General features: G+C 54.5%; 2 protein-coding genes across 6 annotated transcripts in view; one reads left to right on the forward strand and one right to left on the reverse strand.

Moving 5' to 3' along the window:
- Positions 1-3,616, reverse strand: part of ST3GAL2 (ST3 beta-galactoside alpha-2,3-sialyltransferase 2) — a 113,781-nt gene extending 110,165 nt beyond the window's left edge. The window contains exon 1 of one of the 2 annotated variants that reach the window (XM_073307195.1): positions 3,468-3,616. The gene's annotated coding sequence lies outside the window, so the exon portion shown is untranslated. Of the gene's footprint in view, positions 1-2,917; positions 3,050-3,467 lie in introns of those variants that run through there. The other variant, XM_073307196.1, reaches the window with a different exon arrangement.
- Positions 3,617-10,134: 6,518 nt separating this feature from the next.
- Positions 10,135-19,892, forward strand: part of FCSK (fucose kinase) — a 40,938-nt gene continuing 31,180 nt past the window's right edge. For 2 of the 4 annotated variants that reach the window (XM_073307197.1, XM_073307200.1), the window contains exons 1-2: positions 10,135-10,213; positions 18,835-18,954. In XM_073307197.1, the coding sequence (XP_073163298.1) occupies positions 18,876-18,954 (79 nt within the window). In that variant the 5' untranslated portion in view covers positions 10,135-10,213; positions 18,835-18,875. Of the gene's footprint in view, positions 10,214-10,248; positions 12,070-18,834; positions 18,955-19,892 lie in introns of those variants that run through there. The other 2 variants (XM_073307199.1, XM_073307198.1) reach the window with 2 other exon arrangements.

A 19,892-nucleotide genomic window follows, 5' to 3' on the forward strand; every position in this document is an offset into this window, starting at 1 on the left:
CAATTTTAGATATATTTCCTCACTGGTTTTATCTTCACTCTCTCTGAAGCACACACAGGAAGGGACACTCCTACTGGCTTTGCTGCCCATTGCTAGGAACTGCCTTTACAACAGGGGAAGAAACGCTCCTCCTTCCATGGGTGAACAGTCAAAGCATGGAAACACTTGTCTTATGGGTACCTTCTCCTAAAACAGGGAGCAAGTCAGGGGACTCGTGAGAACTACTTCCCACCTTCTTCACCACTGCACATTCTCTTTGTAGGCGGATGTTTAGATGCCTCTCTGGGAAGCATGTTCTCCCAGTGTAGTGGTTTTATTAGCGGTTAGGTGTCAGGTGGTGATTTACCTGCACAATGCGTGCCTCTGCTCTGAATAGTAGTGCAGGAAAGGAAGAGTTATTTGCATTTCTTTAATTATCTGACTTGTAGCAGCCCCTGAAGGTAACCAATCCGGGTGCGCTTGTGCTCAGTATGGTACAAACCAATAAGAGCCTCTGGCATCAAATCTCATTTTAAAAGTCACTTTACTGGCACACTGGACCATTTTAAAAAAATGCACGTCCCATTATTCTACCATAATGCCCCCAAATCCACTACAGCTTAAGCTAGCAACACTGCAGCATTTGGTGTCATTACCGCAAAATGGGAACTTCCATAGGACAGTAGCATGTAGGGTGCGACCCCCCCACTCCCCCACCTCTGGGAATAAGCAGGACTAGCAGGCAGGAAGGAGACCTGATCGCTGGTCTCAGATTTCATTTAAAACACATCAAGGTCAGTTTTTGACGCACTCAGTGACTCGACGGCAAACGTGCCGTGCTCACAAGGAAAGACGCTTTTCCCCAACTGCTGGCACCGCAAGCTCAGAGCACCCAAGGCACACGCAACCCAGCCCCACTCTACTACCCCCTGCCTGGTCACCATCCCCAGCAACGCGACCTCTGCAGAGAGAAGGGGCCGTTCTGGTCTGCTGCTGACGCACCAGACAGAAGAGCTAGACTCGCCTGCAGGGCTCGGGAGTCAATGTGGCTGGTGTAAGAACTCTTAGGTCATTAAAGCAAGCAGCTCTGGTGGTTACCACTAGACAAGCAGCCCCAAGGGGCAGTGTACCCAAATATATACACATCAGCTGAAGAACTGGGCTCAGCAGACAAAGCATTCTGCTAAATAGCTGGAGGACAACCTGGGCTACCACCTAGTCCTAACTGCAGCTGACGGGCTGTGTGATCTCCCAGGTGCCTCAGCTCCCCCTGCAGGGGAACAGGCCTGTTCCCCTCTTAGTTCTCAAGAACCGAGGATCAGGTACCCTGGAAGGCTACAGAAAAGCATCACCTGCTTTCCCAGTGGAGGGTTCTTCCATGCACATGACTCCCGTAGGGCAAAAAGGGAGGTCAGTGCACACAGAGACCCTGCAGGATGGGGCCCAAGGTCAGGAGCCCCCCAGACCATACTGAGCGCAAGGAAAACGCAACAGTGGAGCAAGAGGACAGGAAGCAGCAGGCCACACGCTGGCCTATGTGGTACTCACTTAGCCCTAGCAGAAGGGAGGAAGAGTTGACATTATAGGGGTCATGAAGCACTCTCAGAGGGGATGGCTTATTCAGAGCCTCAGGTTGGACATACCTAGAGAACCCAACCCCCAGAGGTCCACATGCCGACATGGCCAATTCAGCCATTCATCCTTCTGGAGAATGGAGCTGAACCCTATTGGCTTTACAGCTTCAAGACTTTTTTGGAACCTGCCTAGTAGAAGTCCTGTCTCCTGTGTATGGACATTAAGAGTCCAGTTAACAGGAGAAGACCCTGTGAAGAAGGGGTACCACTTGCTGGGTGCCACAGCTGCGGACTTTCAAGTTGTACCCATTTTTTTAATGTTGGTCACCCAGCATTGAGAGCTCATTTCCATTCTGCGCTGTACAACAAGAGAACATCAATTACAGAATCTCGCCTGGCCTGGACTAGGCATATGCCAGGAAAAACCCAGCTTGACTTTGAGATCCCAGACTTGAGTTAGCAAAGGGCTGGGGAGAAGCCAAAATTAATTTTCACTTCAGAACTGAGAAGACAGGATACCAATGTCACTGAGAGGCACTCAGGATCTCATGACCCAGGAGTCTGTTGGCGGGTTTTTAGAGCAGTTCGATTCTGGAGAAACTCACAGCAAGCATCCCATGGAAGTGCTAGGAAAAGAAGGGGTTTGTCCCTAAATCTTTGCTCGAGAGTCCCTTTCTTCCTACTGCTAGTGCATGCCATCCACCACCCGAGAGGAGCCGGGGCATATACCATCAGTCAGTTCATGAAGTACTTGGAGACACTTCATGATGGAAGGCCCTCTAATTCGGCCATAAGGCCCAGGCTCTTGCCCTCTGCTAGACATCTAGTGCCCACGCCACAATGCACAAAGGCCAGGAGCCATATGGCACTGGGAGGGCAAAAGGAGAGAAAACGCTAGGTTTGCTGAACATCTTGGCAAATAATCCAAAACAAACCAGCCCACCCGTAGCGTACCTCCAGCAAGGTGCTAGAGACAGTCACAACCCGCACCAGGTGCCCAGTTAAAGCCCGCTGGCCTGTAGGGCTTTCTCCACCCCACAGCACAGCTCCCCTTCCTTTCCTCCCCACACGCCTGGGGAGGAGCGATTCTCACCAAGCCGCAGCTGCCCGTGCTACCTTCTTATTTCAGACCCTGAGCAGAGAGTCGCTAGGCGCTGACCCCAGCAGGTTTCAAGGCACCCTGACTCCACCTTCAGCGCACCCTCGGCTCATCTCCGGAGGAAAGACCGACCGGGCCGGTACCAAAAAGCCACAAAGCAATCCCGACGTGCTACCCCAGGGCTCCCTCTCGGGCCCAGGACACGGCTTGGCCCCAAATGCCACAACACATACGCAACCCAAGGCAGCCACCCTCTGAACCGTACCTTTCGATCAAGGCAGAGTCCCGCTGACAGCCGCCAGGGCGGTCTGTAACTCAGGCTGCGGCCACGGGGCCGCTTCGCTCGCCCCTACCCGGGGAAGGCGCCCAAAGCCGGCGGCGCGGCGGGGAAGGGCAGACCGCGGCAGCGGCCGGCGCCGGCGCCGCTCCGACCCACTACCCCGCAGGGCCGGCCCCGGGTGCGAACCCCGCGCCGCAGGCTGAGGAACCGCGCGGCTAACGGGCCGCGGGCACGCCGGGAAAGCCCGCGGTTGCGGTTGCGGGCAGCCCGCCCGGCGGCCCGAGGGGGCGGGCGGGAAATCCCCTCCCCCAAGACACAGCAACGCCCCTCAGCGCCGCTGCCACCCCGCGCCCCGCCCGGGGACCCCGGCAGCGAGCCCGCCTGGCAGCCTGGAGAGCCCGCGGGAAGCGGCTGCTGTCCCTGCCGCCGCGGGGGCCGGGCTCGGGGGACAGCCCGCCGGTGCGCGGCTGGCCAGCGGCCGGTGAGCGGGGCCCGCAGCCCCCCGCGCCCCCCGCGCGCGCGGCAGCATCGGCACCTGGCTCGGCTCCGCTCCGCTCCGGGCGCCCCTCGGCGCTGCTGCGGGACCGCCGGGGACGGGCGCCTCGATCGCTCCCGGCCGGCAGCTGCTGCCCTTCTACCCGCCCACCCGCGGCAGCCCCACTTCAGTTCACGGGGGCTCCTCGCCCGCCGCGGGCAGAGATTTCGGAGGGAGGGGGGGGCGGTCCCAGGCGACGCTGGGAGTTGTAGTCCACGCGGGGCCCAACAGCCCCCGGCAGCCGCAGCGCTTCTGAGGGAAGAAAACTACAGCTCCCATGATGCGCTGCGCGCGGAGCCGCGGCTCCTGCCGGGGCTGGTGGGACTTGTAGTCTCCTGACCCTCCTGGGGCTTTCTTCCCCGGGAAGGGCCTGGCCAGGGGAAACTACCGTTCCCAGCATGCAGCGCGCCCCCTAGACTAAAAGCCGCAAATAAGGGGAACGCGCTGCTGCAGGGGTGTCAGGGGAAGGAGGAAATCAGGGGTGTTGTGAAGGCCAAGCAAGACTATACCAGGGTTCAAAAAGGAACTAGGTACGTTCATGGAGGACAGGCCCATCAATGGCTCTGAGCCAGGATGGGCAGGGACGGTGTCCCTAGCCTCTGTTTGCCAGGAGCTGGGAATGGGGATGGATCAACTGATGATACCTGTTCTGTTCATTCCCTCTGGGGCACCTGGCACGGGCCACTGTCGGCAGACAGGACACTGGGCTCGATGGACCTTGGTCTGACCCAGCCTGGCCGTTCTGATGTTTTGGGAACAGGTCAGCTATTCCCAGGGTCTGACACAGACACAGCCCCACAGAGCGACCAGCGACATGGCTTGTGACAGGCTCTCCCTTCCCGCCACGTGCACAGTGCAGCCTAGACTCACCCCCCACTACAGTTCCATGGCCCAGACCCACAGCGGTACATGGGTGCCCAGCCCTAGTCTCAGGTTGAAGTGCATAAATTCTGGTTTTGGCTCCATTGCAGATTGATCCACCAAACTCCCGCTGAACCCTGTAGGCACCTAAGTTTTGAGGCATCGGGTTGCCTATCTCCACCTAAGCCCCAAAACAATTCAGTGGAATGGGGAGGCAGATGTTCATCTTCCTAGTCACAAGCAGGGCTGGGTCTGGGAGGCATGCTCAGAGGCTGCCTACCAGGTCAGATCCCATTCACAATCTGGCATGCAGAGGTCGTAGCAGCACCCACCCACCTTATAACTCAGGGATGTGGGAAGCCCATGTTCAACTCCCCATCTGCAAGAGGGAGAGAAAGGAATTGAACAGGGCTCTCCCACCTCTCTGGAGGGTGCTCTAACCACAGAGCTATGGGGTATTATGATTTTTGGGGGGAGGAAGGGGGTTAGGGTGACCAGACAGCAAGTGTGAAAAATTGGGACAGGGAGTGGAGGATAATAGGCATCTATATAAGACAAAGCCCCAAATATTGGGACTGTCCCTATAAAATCGGGACATCTGGTCACCCCAAGGTGGGTACTCCCTCAATCTCTCCTGTTGATGCTGTTCCACTGTGGATAAATAATGGAAGGGGGATTGGACCTTGGATCTCCTAAATGGTTGTCCTAATCACTGGGTTACAGAGTCCTTTCCACTTGCTTGCTTTTTCGATCTCTCTGGCCTAATGACTAGTTAATTAGTTAATCCACAGTAGAACAGCTTCAACAGGAGAGACTGATGGACTCTCCTATCAGAATATCCATAGCTCAGTGGTTAAAGCACATGCCTGAGAGATAGGAGATCCTTGTTCCCATCTTTCTTGACTCTTCCAGTGGGCTAGCTTAAGCCTAGTGTGCTGGCTTGTTTGCATTCCACTCTAAGGAACCTATCTCTCCCCATTCATTGTATAGGGAGCCTGGGAACCTACCTCACACTTTGTGCATCACAGTGTTGTTCCCGTGATTCATTAGGCACTGTGATGATGTTCATGGCAACGCTAAGTCCCTTTGCAGATCCGGGCCCATGTGTTTATCTGTCCTGCCATACTCGCTCTTCTTGCTTTAATTTAACTGCTCATTTGAAAGTTAAACTGCTTTGAGCCTTAGAGACTTTCCTTAAATACACAGTTCAGCTCATAAATCCATTATCCCACTTCTCTGAACTCACTTAACTTCTTGGAATTCAAAATATCATACAATAAACCCACTTTTGTGTGTTCTGATTTTTTTTCCATGTTAAAAACAATTGCAAATATTCCTGTAACCCTTCTGCCCGGCCAAGTTGATAGCAGCAAGGGCCGGGTTCAGTACACAGGGGTTCCCTCTCATCAAAGCAAATGCAAAACTGGCTCGAGCCCCCACCCAGTGACCTGGGAAAATCTTACACGCCCCCTGGGTGCCTCAAAGAGGCAATACTTCCCCTCTCGCAAGCACAGTCTCGGTGTAGTAGAGAATCTTTAATAACATGAGGTAAACAACATCAGCATTAAATTGGGGAAACACCACAACTAGTGTTCATTAACCAAACCATGAGCAAAGACCCACCCCAGAAAATTGGGCCACATCCTTTCCCTCAGGTTCTTGAGTCCCAGAACCCAAAACTCTCTTGAGTCCAGCAATCCACAAATCACCCAAAGTCCAAAAAAGTCCATCCCCAGAGTTCAAAAGTTCACCTGCAGAGTGTTGCTCCCCAGTCTGGCTAAAATGTGCCTGTGTGTGTGGGAAAGAGGTAAGGGGCACCTTACACGTCCTGAAGCTGACTGCCCCACAGGGCTCTGCTCCACCACAACCAGCCCCGCTCTGCACAGCTCGCTGTCTCATGAACACACCATTGTCTCATGAACAGCTCCGCTCACCGTCTCACAAACACACCGCTGTCTCATGGACAGCTCCGCTCACCGTCTCACGAACACACCGCTGTCTCATGGACAGCTCCGCTCACCGTCTCACGAACACACCGCTGTCTCATGGACAGCTCCGCTCACCGTCTCACGAACACACCGCTGTCTCATGGACAGCTCCGCTCACCGTCTCACGAACACACCGCTGTCTCATGGACAGCTCCGCTCACCGTCTCACGAACACACCGCTGTCTCATGGACCAGCTCCGCTCACCGTCTCACGAACACACCGCTGTCTCATGGACCAGCTCCGCTCACCGTCTCACGAACACACCGCTGTCTCATGAACAGCTCCACTCACCGTCTCACAAACACACCGCTGTCTCATGGACCAGCTCCGCTCACCGTCTCACGAACACACCGCTGTCTCATGGACAGCTCCACTCACCGTCTCACGAACACACCGCTGTCTCATGGACCAGCTCCGCTCACCGTCTCACGAACACACCGCTGTCTCATGGACAGCTCCGCTCACCGTCTCACGAACACACCGCTGTCTCATGGACAGCTCCGCTCACCGTCTCACGAACACACCGCTGTCTCATGGACAGCTCCGCTCACCGTCTCACGAACACACCGCTGTCTCATGAACAGCTCCGCTCACCGTCTCACAAACACACTGCTGTCTCATGGACAGCTCCGCTCACCGTCTCACGAACACACCGCTGTCTCATGGACAGCTCCGCTCACCGTCTCACGAACACACCGCTGTCTCATGGACAGCTCCGCTCACCGTCTCACGAACACACCGCTGTCTCATGGACCAGCTCCGCTCACCGTCTCACGAACACACCGCTGTCTCATGGACAGCTCCGCTCACCGTCTCACGAACACACCGCTGTCTCATGGACAGCTCCGCTCACCGTCTCACAAACACACCGCTGTCTCATGGACCAGCTCCGCTCACCGTCTCACGAACACACCGCTGTCTCATGGACCAGCTCCGCTCACCGTCTCACGAACACACCGCTGTCTCATGGACCAGCTCCGCTCACCGTCTCACGAACACACCGCTGTCTCATGAACAGCTCCGCTCACCGTCTCACAAACACACCGCTGTCTCATGAACAGCTCCGCTCACCGTCTCACGAACACACCGCTGTCTCATGGACCAGCTCCGCTCACCGTCTCACGAACACACCGCTGTCTCATGGACCAGCTCCGCTCACCGTCTCACAAACACACCGCTGTCTCATGAACAGCTCCACTCCAACCAGCCCCGCTCTGCACAGCTCGCTGTCTCATGAACAGCTCTGCTCAGCGTCTCACAAACACACCATTGTCTCATGAACAGCTCCGCTCACCGTCTCACGAACACACCATTGTCTCATGGACCAGCTCCGCTCACCGTCTCACGAACACACCGCTGTCTCATGGACCAGCTCCGCTCACCGTCTCACAAACACACCGCTGTCTCATGGACAGCTCCGCTCACCGTCTCACGAACACACCGCTGTCTCATGGACCAGCTCCGCTCACCGTCTCACAAACACACCGCTGTCTCATGAACAGCTCCACTCCAACCAGCCCCGCTCTGCACAGCTCGCTGTCTCATGAACAGCTCTGCTCAGCGTCTCACAAACACACCATTGTCTCATGGACCAGCTCCGCTCACCGTCTCACGAACACACCGCTGTCTCATGGACCAGCTCTGCTCACCGTCTCACGAACACACCGCTGTCTCATGGACCAGCTCTGCTCACCGTCTCACAAACACACCGCTGTCTCATGGACCAGCTCCGCTCATCGTCTCACGAACACACCGCTGTCTCATGGACCAGCTCCGCTCACCGTCTCACGAACACACCGCTGTCTCATGGACCAGCTCCGCTCAGCGTCTCACAAACACACCGCTGTCTCATGGACCAGCTCTGCTCAGCGTCTCACAAACACACCGCTGTCTCATGGACCAGCTCCGCTCATTGTCTCACGAACACACCGCTGTCTCATGGACCAGCTCTGCTCAGCGTCTCACGAACACACCGCTGTCTCATGGACAGCTCCGCTCACCGTCTCACGAACACACCGCTGTCTCATGGACCAGCTCCGCTCATTGTCTCACGAACACACCGCTGTCTCATGGACCAGCTCTGCTCAGCGTCTCACGAACACACCGCTGTCTCATGGACCAGCTCCGCTCACCGTCTCACGAACACACCGCTGTCTCATGAACAGCTCCACTCCAACCAGCTCCGCTCTGCACAGCTCATCATCTCACAAACAGCTCTGCTCACCGTCTCACAAACACTCCACCAGCCTATCCATGAACAGCAGCATGCTAGATCTTCTGGCTCCCCACTACTTGACACAGTGCTCAGTGAGTTCAGCTCATAGTAGTGGGAGCCTTATCGCTGGTACACCATAAGGCCAAAGTGAATGCAGCACAGTACCTGTAGCAAGACTCTTAATAGACCCAAAATTAGCTCTGACATTCCACAGTGGAGAGAGACAGAGGTGCAATGGGTGCTTCAGGCCCTCACAAAGGCGCCCATACCACCAGGTACTAATACCTGTCTCAAGTCTCTCTCAGTTCACAGAGTTTTGGAACCCATGTCCCTTGCCTAGCGAGTGCTCCTCAGTTGATGCTGAATCCCTCCATCATAACAAAGGCCAAGTACAGTTCCAAGCACAGTTCCCATAATCAGGGTAATAACAATTTATTCTTCCCGCCCCAATAACAGAGACACTGGGGATCCCACAACAGCCAAAGTGACCATTTGGGCAGTTATGGCCTCATTCTAGGCAGGGTGGGTGTGCCTATGCAAATGAGATCAGCCCCTGAAGTTCTTTTCCACAACTTCCACACCTCACCACCAGATGTCAGGGTGGAGCTCATCCTGACACTGCTTACATTCCATAGCATCTTTAGCTAAGGGTCTCAGATCTAAGTTGCAAACATTAATTCTCCCAAACACCCCATGATGTAGGTATTATTCTCCTCCTTTTAGATGGGAACCAAAGAGGCTAGAGGACTTTCTTAAAGTCATCCAATGAATCACTGGAAGTGCTTCACTGGAAACTGGGGTTTAGGAACCCCCAGCTTATTTTACCATTATACAACCCTGATGTCTGTGAGCCTGGGGGATCAGTTTAATTGCTTAACTCTACCAATTACTTTGAAAGGGACATTGCATTTTAATTGCATTGTAATTAGAGTTGAGAGGCAGCACTGTCTAGTAGCAAGGAATCAGGACACTTGGGTTCTGTTCCCTGCTGTGTGACCTTAGACAAGTCATTTTCCCTCCACCCTTTCTCTAATTAGAATTAATATCTTTGAGACCTCTGTGACTATACACATGTACTGCACCTGGCTCTGTGGGGACTCAACTAATAATCAGGGATTAATTTTCTCAATCAGGACAATAAGACATTCCAATAAAGGGGCAGGTGATTCTCTTCTCTGCACCAAGGCACCCTTTTGGAGATGGCTTCTTTCTCCCTCTCTCTGATCTGAAAACATGTCTAGGAAGCGTTATTGTGGATGTTCCCGGGCTGCGTCCTCGTGGCCCTGCAAAGCCTGCTGCTGCCAGCCAGATGGCTCTGATGGTTCCTTCCCCTTGAGTCTTATTTTAGGTGAACAATCCTCACACGTGTACAGGACCAGGCCACGAGGGACAGAGCCAGCATGAAGGTGGCACACACTGAGCCAGAACCGTCGGTCGCAGGATTCTCTCTGCCCCAGGTGGACAGGCAATGTGCCCTCTTCCCTCAGAGGTCCAAGCCTGCGGGCTGGGGAATGCGTTGCACCCCGGGAAGTGTAGTTTAGCAACTCTGTGCCCGGCGCTGCCCCCTGCCCGGCCAGGATAACGAACTACAACTCCCAGCATGCACCACGGAGGCGCGGCCGGGGGGGGGAGGGGCTGAGTTAAAGGGGCAGCTCTGCGAGGCGTCGTCCCGCGGGGGCAGGTAAGCCGCGCCGTGCCGTGCCAAGCCAAGCCAAGCCAAGCCAAGCAGGGCAAACTAGGCTCTCTCCCTGCACCCAGGGCAGGCTGGGGACACCCCCGGCGCAGGCTGCTCCCTTCCCCCCGCTGCACCGGGGAGGCGCCTGGGCTGGTGGCGTTTAAGGAGCCACGTTTCCTTGGGCGCTTCAGGCCGGGGCCAGCGCCGGGGGGGGACCCGGCTTCCTGCTCAGGCCCCGCTCGCCCCCGAGCTTGGATCGGCGCCTCTCCCGGCCCTCCTCGGACCCTGCCGCGGGCTGGATTCGCGCCGCCCGCTGGGGCCGCGTTTCGCCGGACGCGAAGAGGCTTTTGCACCTCTCCTTAGCTGGGGATGGGCTTTCAGTCCCTGGAGAGGGCTAGACTGCCCCAGAGATAGGAGAGCGGGGGAGCGTAAGACCCCCTTGGCTGCACGCCCCTCTCTCGGGCTACACCCCTGTGCCGGGAGCCCTGGGGGGCGGGGGTTGCATACAGACAGCTGGGCCAGCCCTGCCCCTGCTGGGAATTCCCCAGGGAGCTCTCACAGCCGCTCTTGGCTCCTTTAAAGGAGCCAGAAGGGCTCTGGGGAGTCGGGCTCAGAAAGACTAGCTTTAAAGCAACCTGAGCCGGTGCCATGGGGCAGGCATGACATGTAGAGGTGGCCCCCTCGATCTGACGGGCAACTGGCATTCCAGGCTTGCAAGTGTCCATTCCTTACACACAGCCCCGTGCTGCTGCTGTGGGGTGGGGAGCAGGAGATGCTGCTTCCGCTCCCCGCAGACATGCAGGCCTGTGGGTGCCGCTCCCGTGCACATACATGCCGACATATGACTGATGTTCCTTTCGCGTGTGCATCGGGATGCATTCTCTGCACCCCTTACGTTGCAGGGCAGGTAACTATGATATGCACAAACTCACCCTCCCTTCCATTTCCTGGGAGCAGTAACCTATCAACTTTCGTCATGTGTTGTTTAGTTAGACTCTGGAGACCCTTTGCAGCAAGAGTTTCTCATATTGAGTGGGTTTTCCCCCTGATTCTCAGGGCTTATTTTGCAATACATTAAATCCCATTTATTAGGAATGAAAACCCTGTTTGAGGAGCATTTCCAAGCACTTTCTCTAAATTACAGAAAAACCAAGCCTCCTCCAAAGCCCTGTGCCCTGCAGAAGAATTCACAGCAGTGATGGGTGGGTCTCTAGGGTCTACCAGCCCTGCTGTCATCTGCAAGCCGTTTTCAGCACGGTCATTCTGTGGCTGTTCTTGTTCCAATCCATTCTGAAATGCAGCCCAGGGTTTTTACCCTGGGAACAGAAGCCCTGCTCCCAGGGCACCGTTGAAGGCTATTGGAAAGTCCACAGACATGAGATCAAATGGTTCTGCATTATCCCCGGGTTTGCTGACGTGCTTGTGGAATCCCGGTAGATCCATGGATAGATTCACTGATGGGAATGTGAACTTGGCCTTTGTTCTCTCACCAGCTTCTGGGTAGGGGAAGACTCCGTTGGGGCAGTTCCTTCTGGTTCCTAATGGAATGGCTGGAGAAAACCACATCTGGATTCACAAGCTGACCCCTCACTGTCCCCAGCTGTTCAGGGCTGGATGTTGTTTATACCCCTCTGTACACCTAGTCAAGGGGAACCTTTCTCTTGATTTCGAGGGCCCATGAGTTCACTCTCTGTATTTATGGGGGAGGGCAATTGCCTGACGTTGAGGGACGGTTAGTGATACGCTTCTCCAACTTGTTACAATTTTGGAACGTCTCATTCACGCCAGCGTCTCACAAGACAGGTCGGTTGTCAGCCAGGGGACGTGACAGGAGGCGGAGCCGGGAGAGGCATGAAATAATAGTAAGTGCCTGCGGGAGAGAGGCAGGGTTTGAAGCAGGTGCTTTTAGAGCACTGGGGAGGCAAACTGTAGCTGTTTGGGAGCAGGGTCTAGTGGGTGGAGAGGAGCATGTAGGAGTCCATGGTTCTGCTCTCAGCGCTGATGCTCCCTCTCTGTGTGTCCTTGGGTTGGTCATGCCACCTCTCTCCGTTTCTCGGTCTGTCAGACAGGGCTAAGCACGTTGAGACCCAGTGGAAGGTGCTATGGAAACAGGGAATATTAACATTTACCTGGGGGTGTGGCTGTAAAAAAGCAACTTCTGGCAGCAGGGGTGGCCCAAGACCAGAGACGATGGAGTAGAGCAGTGGTCCCAAACTTTTGAGGGTCACACCCCCCCTTACCCCTGTCCATGTTTCCTCCCTCCCGCCAGGAGCAGGGCACCTCTCTGCGGGGGGCATGGACAGAGGCACGGGGGCCAAGGCCCGGGAGTGGGGCAGGGCCAGAGCCACAGCCAGGGGCGGAGGCTGGGAGTGGGGGTGGGAGCGGAGCCACAGGTGGGCCCCCGTCCAGGTGCAGAGCCACGCCAAGGCCAGGCATGGGGCCAGGAGCCATGGCTGGTGGTAGGGCTGGAGCATAGCGGGGGCGGGGCTGGGTGGCGCTCTCTCCTTGCCCCCTGTACCCCCCTGAACATTCCTCCGCACCCCCATAGGGGGTGCACCCCACAGTTTGGGGACCTTTGCTCTAGAGGAAGCTGCTGCCGCCACGTCTGGCTGAGGAGGCGGCGGCTGCAGAATGAGCCTTCTTGCTGCCTTGTGTCTTGCTCATCTAATGGTGCTTTCATTAGTGTCACTGCCTGCTTTGGTGGGACCGCGAGTGGGAGGAAGCTCTGCCTGCAGGAGAGCGAATAAGGGACAGAGAAGGGTGCCTGGAGACCTGAGCAGGAGCTGCTGAGCTGATTGCAGAAGTTGTGATGAGATTCTTGGGTGGTCTGAAATGTGCTGCTTTCACCTTTGATCTGCCAGCCAATGTGCTTTGGATTTCTACCAAGCACATTTATTCATAGGTTGTTGATTTGCGAGTTATTGCAATGCCGCGTGCTGGCCAAAACCATCTAGAGGTACATTGGAGGAGTGGGAGGCACTTACACGTGACTGGTGGTGCACTTGCATGCATTTTGTGCATCTCTCTGTGAGATCCGGTGCTTTTGAGCATCGGGCCAGCATCCGAGGTGCTAACAACCTGTATCTTATTTATATAGCACTAGTTGGGTCTGGACCTTCTTGGATTACTTTGTTGGGGCAGGTGAAATCTTGTGGACTTTGTCCGCTTATAATTCAATGACTTACTTCCCTCTTTTAGTCCCATATTTCTTTGCTTTGATTCAGGGAAAATTGGCAGTGACTATTGCAATGTACTGATATGTCCACATAGTGTTTTGAGAGCCTCTGGTGGTATTTCTAATCGTAATACTTCTAGTGCGAGAAATTTCCTGTTGGGCTTTATGACCCAGAATTTTTCACAGGAGGTTTGAGTGTTTCTGTGTCTAGAAAGTGGAGAAACAATAAAGCCTCGTGGTTTCTTAGGACAGGACACATTTAAGGTGTCTATCCTCTTCTGTAGATAAGCTTGTTTTTGGAGGGGATGGTACAATGAGGTTACTTACAATGGTATATGGCATCTGTGACTGCCAGTAGCAAATATCTCCAAGGGCTGGAGATAGGGCACTAGGTGGGGAGGGCTCTGAGTTACTACAGAGAATTCTTTTCCAGGTGTCTGGCTGGAGGGTCTCGCTCACAGACTCAGGCTCCAGCTGATCACCGTATTTGGGGTAAGGAAGGAATTTTCTCCCAGGTCAGATCGGCAGAGACCCTGGGGGTTTTTCACCTTCCTCTGCAGAATGGGGCACGGGTCACTGGCTGGTTTGAACTAGAGTAAATGGCAGATTCTCTGTAACATGAAGTCTTTAAATCAAGATTTAAGTAACTCAGCCAGAGGTTAGGGGTCTCTTACAGCAGTAGGTGGACGAGGTTCTGTGGCCTGCAATGTGAGGGAGGTCAGACTAGATGATCATGATGGCCCCTTCTGGCTATAAAGTCTATGAGTCTGTGTAGAAACAAATTAAATCTTGTGCTTGCACAATACACTACAGACACAATGTGCAGTACAAGCATTTCCAAGATGGTATAAGATTAAATTTGATTTCTGAGCCTTCTGAATTCTGCGAACCACCTGGGTTTTCCAAGAAACTCCTTGGCTTAGGAGAGAAATCCTTTTGGACATACACCTAGGGAACTGAGCAGAGCCAACCGATCCTCAGTATGTTTTGTGAATGCCAAACACCAATTGAAAGTTCCTGATCTGTTTCATATCGTGATCGGTCTTTGCTAAATATTTACTAGCTAAGAACCTGCCCTCAGAGTTATGAACACCTCTGGAATGAAGGCTGTTCGGAACTCTGAAATGTTCGTAACAAAACATTATGGTTGTTCATTCAAAAGTTTCCAGCTGAACATTGACTGAATACAACTTTGAAACTTTACTATGCAAAAGAAGAATGCTGCTTTTAACTGTCTTAATTTAAATGAAACAAGCACAAAAACAGTTTCCTTTCTTTGTCAAATTATTTTTATTAACTTTCCCTTTATTTATTTAGTAGTTTACATTTAACACGGTATGGTACTGTATTTGCCTTTTTGTTCTTGTCTCTGCTGCCTGATGCATACTTCCTGTTCCAGATGAGATGTGTGGCTGACCAGTCAGTTCATAACTCTGAGGGCTTGTCTACACTGGCAATTTACAGCGCTGTAACTTTCTTGCTCAGGGGTGTGAACACCCCCCGCCCCGAGCGCAGCAAGTGTCAGCACTGTAAAGGGCAGTGTAGTCAGCGCCCCAGCGCTGGGAGCCGCGCCCCTCGTGGAGGTGGGGTTTTTAGAACTTTAGCGTCGCCAGTGTAGACTAGCCCCAAGGTTCTACCGTACTACTGTGGCGTAATGAGGTGCAGTTGCAATGAGTCAAGCCTTTTGTCTTTTATTGGACCAACTTCTGTTGGTGGAAGGTATAAGTTTTCAAGCTACACAGAGCTCTTCTTTGGGTCTGCGCAGCTCAAAAGCTGGTTCCTTCCACCTACAGAAGTCGGTCCAAAAAAAGACATTACCTCCCCCACCTCACCTGACTCATACCCTCACAGCTACAGCAGCACGATAAGCTGCATTTTAGTGGCTAGTGTCTTTGTTGTGCCGTTCGCCTCCACAGCTCTAATTGAAGAGGTATGACCACGCTGACACTATTTGACCCTGGTCTCCGGCACCTAGATTGTATGGCAGATGGGACTCCGTAAATAAGTAGCTAGGTGTCTGTGGCTCAGGCCAGGTCTACACTACAAACGTACTCTGGTCTAACTACATCACTCAGGGGTATGAAAAAATCCACATCCCGGAGTGACGCAGTTATACCGGCCTAACTGCCAATGTAGACAGCACTCCATCGATGGGCCCGCTTCTCCTGTCGCCCCTCAACACAGGTAGTGACTTCACTAAGCGCCACAGCGCATCTGCCGCTTTTTAAGTGTAGACCTGCTTTCAGTTATTGCAAGAGAATCAGATGTCATCTGGTTCCCCCCAAAAGGAATCGGCCAAAACTCCTCCACCGCTTTCTGCCGTCTGTGCTTTTATCAAGGAAACGTGCGCTCATGTACATTGCAGGGCCCGTTCTGGCGAGTAATCCACAGGATAGGTGTGGCGTTGGTCACCAGGAAGAAGCAAAACCACTTTTGACAGGCAGCGATTAGGAGCTTTCAGTTGGTGTCTGGCATTCACAGGGGCTCTGTAGGAAAGAGGGTTTTTCCTGGAAGCTGCAAGGATAAGACCTTATCTGCCCTGCCTTGAGATGGCATTTGCAGGCCAGGCGGATGGACAGATTTCCTAGTTTCACTGCAGCATCTTGGGGTCTCAATAGCCTGTAACACGGGGATAGCAGAAATGCAGCCGGTGGGCTGGATGGAATTCTTTGCTGTAGCTTGTGGTTGCCCTTCTCTTCAATAGCGAAGTGAGGTTCAGGGTCACATGTGCACACATACCCGTGCTACATTTTGTGCCGAGCAGCCAGCCGCTGGGGACTAAATATCCCAGCATGCAGTTCTACACCTCATAGCTTGCCCATGCAGACTGCCCCTCCCAGCCTGGAACCAAGCAGTTGGAAACTGCACATCCCAACAGGCAACGTCCCATCTCATCCCAAGTGTGACCCATAGTCTCGATGAGAGCTGGGGCAGTCTGCTTCATCAGCAGGCTCCCTGGGAAGCTGCCAGCGTGGCCCTTGGCTGGGCAAAAGCTGGGTACCCCTGTTGTGAGGCTGCAGGCATCAGGGCTGACCATGCTGGGTGCAGTACAAATACAGAGAAGCAGTCTGTGCCCTGAAGAGCTCACAGTCTAGACAGACAAGACAAAGAGCGGAAGAAAGCCACTTGCAACGCTTTCAGTGCCAGTGTTTTGGGGGATACCCAGTGGAGCAGGCTGCAGCCCTTTAAGGCAACTCCTCCCAGCTGGCCCCATTAAGTTGCCTTCAGCAGGTTCCCCCACTCTGGCAACAAAGTCTTTCAAACCCAAACAGAACTTGGACCAAAACCCCTTCCTGATAGAAGTATTTTCCTCTCAAGCATCTCTGCTGGGGTACAGCCTTCATCCCTGGCATGGAGGCCAGGTCACCCCTCGGTCCTTTCCCCTGGGTTGGGAGAGGTCAGCAGACCTTCCCCTGCTAACATCTTCCCCATTCCAAGGGAAGAGGCAGCTTATATACTGACCTCTTTCCCCAAGCTCACCTTGATTGGCTGAGATGGAGGGGAGCACTGCCCCACCTTACGCTCCAAGACTTCTGATTCCAGGCCCTTAAAGAAACAGTAGCTGGCATTTCCCAGGGATCACTTCTTTTCTCCCAACACCTGCCTTTGCCATTCCCTAGAAACTTGTCTGTTCCTAAACCTCTGGAACAGGGTAGCGTGGCCTCCCAGATTTCCCTCTCTCACCTTAAAGGGCTAGTATACCCCATTACACCTGATCTGCACACAGATTCTTATAAATATTTTAGCTTTTTTTTAACCGATGTGGTTATACCAGCACTGGCCCAAGTGTGGACGCCGTTATAATGGCACAAAGGTGCCTTATACCTTCCCAAACGGGAATGGCTCTGCTGCGATAAGCGCACATACTGGTATAACTGCGTCCACGCTAGGAGTTGCAGTTTTAACTCTTCCAGCATAGTTAAAGCGTGCAACTTGTGTGAGTGGGCAAGCCGGTATGTGACTGCTCAGGGCGCAAAGCAGAGCTCATCAAGCAGGTGGGAGTGGCAGTGACTGCAGACTGCAGCATTTCTGATTCCTGATGTTAGGTGCCATTGAGTGCTCCCTGGGAGTTTTCTCTTCCTCCCAGTGGAAGGAGGCACATTAGAGAGCTTGCAGCTGCATAGTTAAGGTTGAGCTAAGTTTGGCACTTAAAGCCGGGCTTGTTCTGTAGGAAGAACGCAGCGTCTCCTTTCCGAAGGTGCAGCAAATTTCTAGAATTTACAAGCAAATGCATTGATAGAGCTAAAATAATTGCAGCTTGGAACTTGCAGTTTTCCCCTCGTGCCTGCAGTTTGCTCTTGTTCTCCAATCAGTGGGTGATTTTTCCTGCCTGCCCAAAGAGATCCTGAGGGTGTGTCTACACTGCATTGTAAACCCAGGTCTGTGGGATCCAGGCTTGTGGACTTTGTGTTGCCAGCCCCGCACTTGCGCGTCCATTTACCTGGGTTTACAGTCACTGGACCAGGCCTCACAAATATGCTAACACGTCCATACAGCGCTATGCAGACCTGACTCGGGTCTGTGGCATGAGCTGCATCCCCACGGCAATATGAAAGGGCTTGGACTCAAGTCTTAGCAGAACTTGGGCTCTGACCCCGCCCCTTGGAAGGTCCTAGGACCTGGGTCCTGACCGCTTGCTGACCCGTGTCAGACTGATCTGTGTGTGGACAGGAGGGGAGGTTGAGCTCAAATAGGATCTGAGCCTGAGTTGCAGTTTGGACAGACATTTGCAACCTCAGAACAGGTTTTACCCATTGCTGAGCACAGCTTGTCTTTGGCTAAGCCGTGTTCCACACTGGTTCAGCTGTATCCACCGCCAACGACGGGTCACTTTTGCAGCCTAGATAAGAGCATCCGTTCTCCAGGCCACTGCGTCCGTTCAGAGAGGACCTGGTGGATGAGAACTGGGCTGGAGACACTCATCTATGGGGCCAGTTTATTTCACAAACCACCGTCGGATGGGAACAGCTTTGGGTCTCTCCTAACCTGGCTTTGAACAGCGCCCAGACATGAAAGACTGGGTTCCCGTCACCTGAGCCGTGCCGTCCCCCTGCCTATTTAATCGACTAGCGTATTTATTAAAGCTCCTGCCCCAGTTTCTGCTCAGATCCTAACCCTCCCGAGCCCCCAGCGGAGCCAGTCACAAAGTTTCCAGCTGGGGGTGCCATTCTGTGAGAACCAGCCGTGTATAGAACGGCCTCCCCGTTGCGTCAAGGCTGCTGCACCAGCCGGGGACTTTCACGTCTCCTCCTCAGGTAAGGTTTATCTGGCTAATGGCTGTTGGGAACCAAAACTAGCCCTGTGTGGCTGCAACTCGCCAGCCTCATGCAGCCCTCCCTCACCAGCACAGAGGGGTCCCCGATCACAGCCAGGCCCTGGCCTGTTGCACAAGGACTTGCAAGGGGTGGGTTAGTGATGGGGAAGTGCTGCAGTCTTTGCGTCCCTTGTACAGAGCCAGCCGTGGCGCCAGGCAGAGAGGCCCAGTGCACCTGGATGGCGCCGAGAGGGGTGGAGTGGACCGTCATCGTCCTGACCTGCCAGCACAAGGACAGCGTGAGTGCATTCCAGAAAGGTAAGTGGGGCGGCTCGCGTCCCAGGGACCCGGTGCTGACACACAAGCATCCCAGCTGGGGGCGGTTCCGAGCCCTCAGAGCTGTTTGCAAATCTGGGGATGGACTTGGGCTTTCTGTGGGACAAATAGCCCTGGCCAATGCCACGCGTAGCCTGGGTCGATTCTCTGCAAGCTTCCCTCCTCCTGCAGCTCATTGATCCCCATCTGCAGCCTCCTGCTGATCCCACTTGCAGCTTTGCTGGTGCCCCTCAATCCCCACCTGCAGCCCCTTGTATCCCAGCCCTGGGCTCCCGCCCGCCTTGGCTGTGCTGGTGTCCCCCTGCTGTCCCAGCCCCGGGACCCCGCACACAGCCCTGATGCATTGAATTCCTGACTCACAGCCCTGCTCCCCAGGCTGTTCTACTCCCGGGATCTGCGCATGCAGCTCTGCCAGGGGAATCCGCCCCGGCTGCTCCAGCCCTGGGAGCCCTGCTCACCCTTGAGCCGTGCCAGAGCCTAGAGCACTCTCAGAGACACACTGGCTCTCTCTGTGCTGAGATGGAGTGTCAAAATGCTCCGACTGGCACGGCTCCTTTAACCCCCATTCCCATGCCATTGGGGCAGGGCATGGAGGGACAGAGCCATACCCAGGAGCATGGGCTAGGTGCTGGCATTCCTGGTGATGGGCGCAGGAGAAGAGGTGGCCGTGTGTGCTGTGGCCACAGGGCAGGGATGGCCATGCGGGTGAGGTGCAGGACTGTGGCTCTGGTTATCAGCACAGGAGAAGGCTGCGGGTCAATGTGCTGCTCGGATGTCACATTCTCCATGCCTGGTGGTTCAGCCTGTGGGGGGCCCCGTGGCTTTGCCTGGCCCTGCGTGGGAGATCGGGCTGCAATGGGTGGGACCTAGGCTGGACCGAGTAGCCTCGTGGCTATTGCCAGGCAGGGACTCATGTCCCA

The sequence above is a fragment of the Lepidochelys kempii genome, chromosome 12 (genome assembly GCF_965140265.1).
Source record: "Lepidochelys kempii isolate rLepKem1 chromosome 12, rLepKem1.hap2, whole genome shotgun sequence".
Taxonomy (NCBI): domain Eukaryota; kingdom Metazoa; phylum Chordata; order Testudines; family Cheloniidae; genus Lepidochelys; species Lepidochelys kempii.